The following is an 8,368-nucleotide window of genomic DNA, read 5'->3' as shown; positions in this document are numbered from 1 at the left end:
CAGTAAAGCGTCATTCTTGATATCTATTGGAGGAGGCTACCAGAATGATGAATGAGTTATAATTGACTTGATTTTCAAAATTTGAAGCTGAAAAATATTTTGCTGAAGCAATAATTACGAGACAAAGCTACATAAAATATCCAATGGAAAATTCTAGCGAGCATTAATACCGGCGAACTAGCTTGTCACCAAAAGAAGCTAATGACTAAAAAATATTTTACTACGGGAAACAGTCTTTTAAATAGTTCTAGTACGACATTAACTAAACAAAGAATTAAATAAACAGAAACCTTTAAGAAATCACGTGTGCTGTGTTCGTTAGATACAAACGGAAAAATCCGGAGGACATATAATTTTATGCAATACTCGATTAGTTATCTGAAGAATTCTATCACGAGTTATCTAAGAATCTGAACTGAGATTACGAAACCGATACGGTAAATGTTATCGAATTTATAAATCTTCTAAGTAAAACTGAAATAAAGTAGAACTTTTGAATTTTCGCATTTATTAATAATTGAATTTTTTTTTTTAATTTTATGAATATATTTTGTCGACGTTAAGTTTTGTATTATTAATATAAATTTTAACATTTTTATCATATGTTGTAATGAAAGCTTCCACATTTATTTTAAATGTATTGTGAATCTCCTTTATTAATTATTAAGGGGCATGTTTCAGTTTTTCGAACTAAATTTATTGTTTCAATTCCATTCCATTCCGGTCATTTAAATAAATAAATAATAATAATGAAACGAAATTTACTTCAGACTTTGTTTCCATATTTTACTTTATCCACTTTTATGCAATTTATAAATTCAATATATTTGTTTTCCTTTAATGAGAATAAATGTTTGCAAAATAGATGGTAGGTTTTATGATTTTTGCAAAGTTTGAGTTTTTTGTCGTGCAGCAAAGATTCTGCATTTTAAAAATAAGAATTAGAAAAGATATTTAAATTATACTTTCCATTCATTTATTCTAATAATTGGAATCCTTATCAGATTTTTCTGCTTATTGCAAATAATTTATTTTAGAATATTTTGCTTTCTTACAATTGACTGATCTTTTTATAGCTGAATTGTTTGTTTTGTTGTTTCAAAAAGAATATAATTTCTTCACAGAAAGATGTCTTAAGCTTTATTTACAGTATCCTAAGTTTTTCAAATATATAACCTTTTTATTATTTGTATTTTAGAAAATAGATTTAAGTATTAAAATTTCTTATTTGGTTATTAAAAATATGTAAATTGAGAGCAACAATTTTTTTTTCAACAGTATGATAATTAATATATATTTACCAAAAGAAAATTATATTTTTTTTATATATATATATAGTATTGCAGTTTTATTTATGTCTATCCTATTTTAAATATTAAGAATATCTATTTAAAAATATCCAGTCTAGAACTTTAATGAATTCTTTAAAGCTTAGTGTGTAAATTTAAAAATTCTCGTCATTAAAAAATCAAAATGAATGCTATAAAAATATGGAAATTCATTCTCTCGAGTATATGTAAGGTTTTGTGGAATTCGGAAATCCATTTTTTTTACTAATAACTTGAGCACGAACAAATCCATAATATTTTTATTTTTCAAAAATTTTGTATTGTTACCTCTGAAAACAGCTAATCAGTCTGATTTATATAAGTTCTGTATATATTTACAATCAAATTCTATTATTTTGATGAATTGATATGTTAGATATTAATTGTTTGTATATAATTGATAATTGCTCAAGCATAAAATTTGTCATATTCTTGAAATTGATATAAGCCCTTATATTGATTGAAACTGAATATATATTCATATGAAATTATTACCTACCATTTAAAATCTGTAAATAATATATTTGAAAATCGTATATTTATGTAATAATTAATTGCCAATGATTTTGATTTGTAACAAACAATTGCATACTAGCAATAAATTATCAAATATTTCAATTAATCAAATATTATTGGAATTAACTGCATGCTAGTGAAAATTGCTGAAGACCAGACAGATATGTTCTTTTATTAAAACCTGACTGTTTACCAGTGGTGTGTGTTTATGTTAAAATTCTCTAATGTGATGTAGTTAATACATTAGTTCCAAGTACTGCTTGTGTTTTCTTCAGAAAAAAAAAAAAAAAATAGTATTTTTTTTAGAGCGTCACAGTTGATGTCTGTTGTTGAACGTTTGTATTATTAAAAATCAAAAGAGAATTTTGAAAGTTATACCAGGCAACAATGGTGAATTTTCGAAAAATGCTATTCTTCTACTGAAAAAGTTTATTTGAAAATTATTTTGTAGTATTAAAAGCAATGCACTATTTTATTTTTAAACCATTATTAGATATCATAGCTAATAAGTAATTCATCATAATGTACGGATTATATCTATGTCATTATTTTGATATCATGATTCAAGGAAATACATGAGAAATGATTTGCATAAAGTGTGTAGCATATCGAGTAGTATTAAAAAAAAATCTTAAAAAATTCATCTTTAGTTAAATTGATTATTTCTAAAATTATAGTATATTTTATGCTTGTTTTGGTGTTTATTTTTGATATTTTGCCCAAATATTTTGAACTATTTTTCAAGTCCATTATTTTAAAAAAAACCTGGTTACTTGAAAAATAGTATTTTTTATTTTTTTAAATTTTTTTTAAATTTAATCTGGAAGGTATTTCCAAATTATGATTAGTTAATTTTTTTCTTTGAAAAAAAAAAGCAAATACATAAAATAAAACAATAATAAAAATGAATCATATTTTAAAATTAATGAGATTCAAAATTTATAATGTAAAATTTCAATATCGTAAATAAAACCTTCTAAGTTTTGGTTTCAAGTCTAAAAATAGAATATTTATTCAAACTTAAATTAATATGTTCCATTAAAAAATAGATTTTCTGTTTATGTATTATATATTTGAAATCACATGTTGATTGTGACATTTTTTTTCTTTATGGATATATTTTTATCTGTGAAATTATTAAAGATGATTACAGAAATTTTTTGAACTAAGATATAAATTGGTATTTTTCAGAAAAATGAGTTTCTGGATTATTTTGATGTTTGTTTCTTTGGCGTATGCAGTAAAGAAAGAATGTCCTGGTGGAACTTTTTCATGTCCGGATAGTAAGTATGATGATTAATTTTATGTAAGTGTATTTTTAATGTTCTTGTATAAGGAAAGATTTTAATTTTATTAAAAGTAACAATTGTTTTTCAAAGATATCATATTTCTTAAACTGTTTTGTTACAACTTTAATTTTCTATTGTCAGTTGGATTCTTTGAGAATTCAATGTAAATTCTTAATTTGAATTCTCAGTTTACTATCAATTAGATGTATGATTAACACTCATGCAGTAAATATTAGATATTAAATAATCAGATAAGATATTTTAAAGATAATAACTCTTAATTCATGCAATACCTTTGTTTTTTAATATCTACTCTTGGAAATAAAATGGCTAGTTATCTCTACATCTCTTGTCTTTTCTATATTGCAAGTATTTAATACTATCACAATCTTAGGATTTTTTTACTCCTTTAGAGATGAATCTTCTTAATGGATATATTTTAAATATTTATTAATTATCTGATATTTTCTTATATGTTTACTCAGTTTCTTAAAAATTTATTATAAATGCTATATGATATAAATATTATATATGCTCCATGAAAATGTCCTTAAAAAAGGGAAGAGAGAGAGTTATTTGTATCTAGTTTTTTACACAAAGAGATTTTGTAAATAGCTAGTTTTTATATTTCTTTGATAAAAGTTTGTGTGTATTTGCATCTCTAAAGTTTACTGTAAGTGGCCTTTAATTTTTTAAAACTATTCTAAATAGGAATCTTGATTGAAACATAACCTAAGTTTTAACTTGTATTTTCTCGGAAGATATTGTTCAAATGCATACATAATTTAAAACATGGAATGATATTTGTTTTTACATATTATAAATTGAACTATTGCTTAAATTTTGTTTAATTAGTTCTTGACCATAAAAAAAATATTTTTAAAAACCTTAAAGAATTAAGATGTTTTGGTATCCACGTATAAGAGAATTGAATATAAAATCCAGTAGTAAAGAACTGAATTGAAGGAAACTAAAAAAATGTGTTAGAATATTACTTTGGACTTTGAAATATAATCAAATATTTTTTCTGTCATAGAGTAAGTGAAAATTTTTATATTATAGATATTTTATGAATTCAAGAACTTTTTATTGATTTGGTAAAAGTGAAGTTTAGTGTATCCCTTGCTGCACCAAGGATGCCAAGTCACAAATAAAGATGATAGACAAAGTAAACAAACACTTCTGTGGAACAGTTACGGTTACCACTTTCTGCCATATAATTATGATTTTTTACTGATAAGTATTGTTTTTTTTTTTTTTTTTTTTACAGACCGGCTGCACAAGTCTGTTGGGTTCAGAGCAAAAGTTAGAGCATGCGATGATTTCGGCCTCTGTAGAAGGCACAACGCAGAATTTTTTAACTAAAAAAAAATCCTACAGCTTTGCTAGCAAATGGAGCATGAACCTAGTAGCACATTGAACATAAGGACTGTGTGGATAATAGGAACAGTACATAATCAATAGAAAAGAAAGAATGAAAGACAGGAATGGGTTTTGGAGGGAATTTTAAAGAATTAATGCACTTAATTGATTTATTTAATTAGTTGTCTCGGCAGGGTATGATCGGTATATTTCTCTGAAGAATCGGCGTACTTTTTCTGTAATCGTGATGTTGTTTTGTCTACACCATATGTATTTTGCCATGTAGCCATTGAATTTTCAGGCTTCATGGTTTGTCCTTTGTAAAGATCTTTTAATGGCATTCCAGGTTCCCTTGATAGAATTTGTATGGGCTCTGATTTCAGGGTCTTTAAATGTCAGATTGTGGTTCACCGTTAAATGCTGATAACCTTCATTATCGAGACAGTTATACTATGCCTGACAGTCTGAAATTATGGTGCTACCCAGAAGAATACGTCTTTTGATAACTTTAAGTAAAACATCTGCACTTATTTCAGGCACTACTTCAAAAAAATAAACAGTCATTCATATATTTGATTAATCCTCCAAACACCCATTGCTCTTCCACTCGCTTTCCTTTATTGTATATTCTCTTTCCAAACTTACTTTCATCAATTTCAACAGTCTTTTTGATTCCACCGATTTTCTTATCAAAGGCTAAAAAAACATCCTCACAAACTCCTCTACGAAAATTCATCCAATCAGTGACTGTTCTTGCTGCAACATTCAAGTCATTCACAATACTTTCACGTCTCATTCAGATTAACCATATATACGTCATGCATAAAATTATTCCTAAATCTAAATGACTTTTATCTAACCAGGAACCCTTTCGTACAGATCTTTTAATATGGTGTGGATTCAATCCTTTCTTTCTGCAACACCAGATCTTTTCATCAATTCTGTCACCCAAATCAATCAATTTCATATTCTCACCACACACCGGACATACAGACTTAGAAGCAATCAAACCATTCTCCATACAAAATTTCAAACAATCATCCTTTCCTAACTTCATCAACTCGTAAAAAAAAAAAAAAAAAATCCATTTGTCCTTTATTCATTCTGTAGGTTTGAAATACTGTCTTCCATCCCATTTACCCGACATCCATTCTGGCAAAATTGCCGACATAAAAAATTATCAAGGGAACCAACCGTTACAGCACCAAAAGAATTACGAGAACTGCGAAAAATTCCATTGTAGCTGACTTTTAAAGTGAGAATGCAGATGATTTCGTAAAGTAAGAATTCATTCGATTTTTTTAAACCGCATACTGACAATTAAAAATTGCAAAATAAATATTTTCTGCTCGTATTCACATTAAAAATAAAATTGTCTTATTAGTTGTAAAAAAACTTTTAATTATAATAAAGAACAAAATTAAAATCTTTAATCGATATTTTTTATTATTTTTAATTTAACATTTTTCTTAAAATATTTATAGTTCTTGTACAGCTCAACCATTGTAAAAAGTAGTAAACAAAACAGTATTAGGGTTGCTAGAAGAGCGTTCCGTTGGATTGCCATATTAGCAGCAAACTCAGGGTGTACACTAATCTTCACTTCAACATTTTTAGATTTAGATGTTTGTACATTTTCTGCTTTTATGCAATTTTATTTTTTTATAAATTTTAACTTATTCACTTTATTTTATACAGATAAATAAATCTAAATTATGGCAAAACATGGCTTTAAAAAACAATATGAGAAAAGTGTAGTAGAAATCAATACGTCTCATAGATAATTATATGGCTTTAAAACTTAAAAATGTCTTTTTTCCTTTGTGTAATGTCTTAGATCTGCTTAATACATTGAAAAACATTTCCATTTAGAAGAAATAACCATTTCCTTTTTCTTTTAAGATCAGTTCTGAAATTGTATTCTAATATTAATGATTTAACAACATAAATAATAAGTAGTAATTGACCGTTTGTTAAAATAAAGGATGCATTCAACCTTTTATAAATTTTACATTGAAAGTTAAGCATTCTTATTAGTATATGTTATCCTAAAAATAAATGTTAAATTGTTTTTTTTTTATATAATGTTAAACTTTTTCTTTAAGGTGCTACATGCTGTGAACTTGCTGACAAATCCTATGGCTGTTGCCCTATAGAAAATGCTGTATGTTGTGATGACCATATTCACTGTTGTCCTGCAAATACCAAGTGTGCTACTGACCTGTGTCTCCAAAGCAATAACAAAAGTATGGAATTTCATTTGTTAAGAAGTAAGGATGTTGTTTGTGATGATCAGTCTATATGCCCTGATGATGCTACCTGCTGTAAAAATCCACAAACTCAAAAATTTGGTTGTTGTCCAATGGAAAATGCGGTTTGTTGTGATGATGGTTTACACTGTTGCCCTGAAGGTACAACTTGTAACTTAGAAGAAAGAAAATGTGATGGAGATGGATATGTTACCCACATGTATGATTCTCATAAAAAATCTTTCGAATCCATCATTTCTAATATAACTTTGTCTTTTTTACGTTCTAATAAGGGATCCAGTGTCATATGTCCAGATGAACAATCCCAATGTCCAGATGGCTATACTTGTTGTAAATTACGAAATCAGGATTATGGTTGTTGCCCATTTATCAAAGCTAGTTGTTGTAAAGATGGTTTACATTGTTGTCCAGAATATATGCATTGTGATGCAACATCCCAATATTGTAGTCAAGGTCTTAGGAATGTCACATCTCTTCGTCACATCCCAGCAAAAAAGATTTCTGAAAACATCTGCCCTGACCATAGTTTTTGTGAAGATTTTGAAACATGCTGTAAAATGAGTAATTCTACTTATGGATGTTGCAGATATGCTAATGCTACTTGTTGTTCTGACCTTTTATCTTGTTGCCCTAGTGATATGGTTTGTGATATTAAGCAAAATCGTTGTTTGCGGAAAGAAGATTTGGTTGTAGCTTTTTTGAATAATTTGGTGTAAAAAAAATTTTAAATATTAAGATTTTGATTTGTCCGTCTTCATTTTTTTATGCATTTATATATTTTTTTTATTTAATGTCACTTAAAAATTGTATTGGCATTTATATGTTATCTTATTTTCTTTATGTTCAGGTTTTGTTCCTGCAGAGGTGTGTGTTTATAATTGGCATTTTTTCTAATCTCTGAATATTTTTTACTTTACAGTATGTCTGCATACTTAGAAGGGGGAAGAGAGCCAGTTGTATTGTGTTAAAATAGTTATTACAATACAGGTATAATGTTTTCTAAAGCACTACTTAAATATTTATTTTATTTTTAAATAGGTTCATACATGTTTAAATTGAATTTTTCTTTCTTATGATTCTTCTGAAGGTTATATTAAAAGTGTGGATATTTATTTTTCAGGTCTAAAAAGTATCTTTATATTACAAAAATATTAAACAGTTTGTTGTATTTGATTTTTACTATTGTTGTTTATTGAAAATTTATGTGATCATGTAGGTGGACATATAATTAAGAATATTAAATTAAAAAAAAATATACACTTATCCACAAAACATTTTATTAATTAGATGATACCATTTGTTTTAAATACACACTGTCATTTTGATATAAAACATTGACTTTTTGTGCTGAGTTACATTATTTGATTTTTGTTTATATTTAATAAAATGTTATAAAATTAGTTTTATTATACTTAAAAGTAGAAAAAAAATATCTATTTTTTTAATTATTCATTATGATAAATATTATGGATTCTTCGAATTAATTTCTCAAATCAACACACATAAATTAACTGGTCAATTAAGTCCTGAAAATGTTTAGGTAATTATTGATAGGTATTGTCATCAAACATGCACAAACTTAAAAAAAAAAAAAAATGTAAAC

The 8,368-nt window shown here is 26.4% G+C and overlaps 1 protein-coding gene across 1 annotated transcript; it reads left to right on the top strand.

Moving 5' to 3' along the window:
• Window positions 1-281: 281 nt before the first annotated feature.
• Window positions 282-7,938, top strand: LOC129966169 (progranulin-like). The gene is made up of 3 exons (XM_056080565.1): window positions 282-437; window positions 3,036-3,127; window positions 6,601-7,938. Exons 2-3 carry the CDS (start codon window positions 3,040-3,042, stop codon window positions 7,479-7,481), a joined length of 969 nt encoding a protein of 322 aa, XP_055936540.1. The 5' UTR covers window positions 282-437; window positions 3,036-3,039; the 3' UTR covers window positions 7,482-7,938.
• The last annotated feature ends 430 nt before the right edge of the window (window positions 7,939-8,368 follow it).

This window comes from Argiope bruennichi, chromosome 4 (assembly GCF_947563725.1).
Source record: "Argiope bruennichi chromosome 4, qqArgBrue1.1, whole genome shotgun sequence".
NCBI classification, from domain to species: Eukaryota; Metazoa; Arthropoda; class Arachnida; order Araneae; family Araneidae; genus Argiope; species Argiope bruennichi.
Note: the sequence above shows the minus strand (reverse complement) of the source record. Positions and strands in the feature narration are given on the sequence as shown.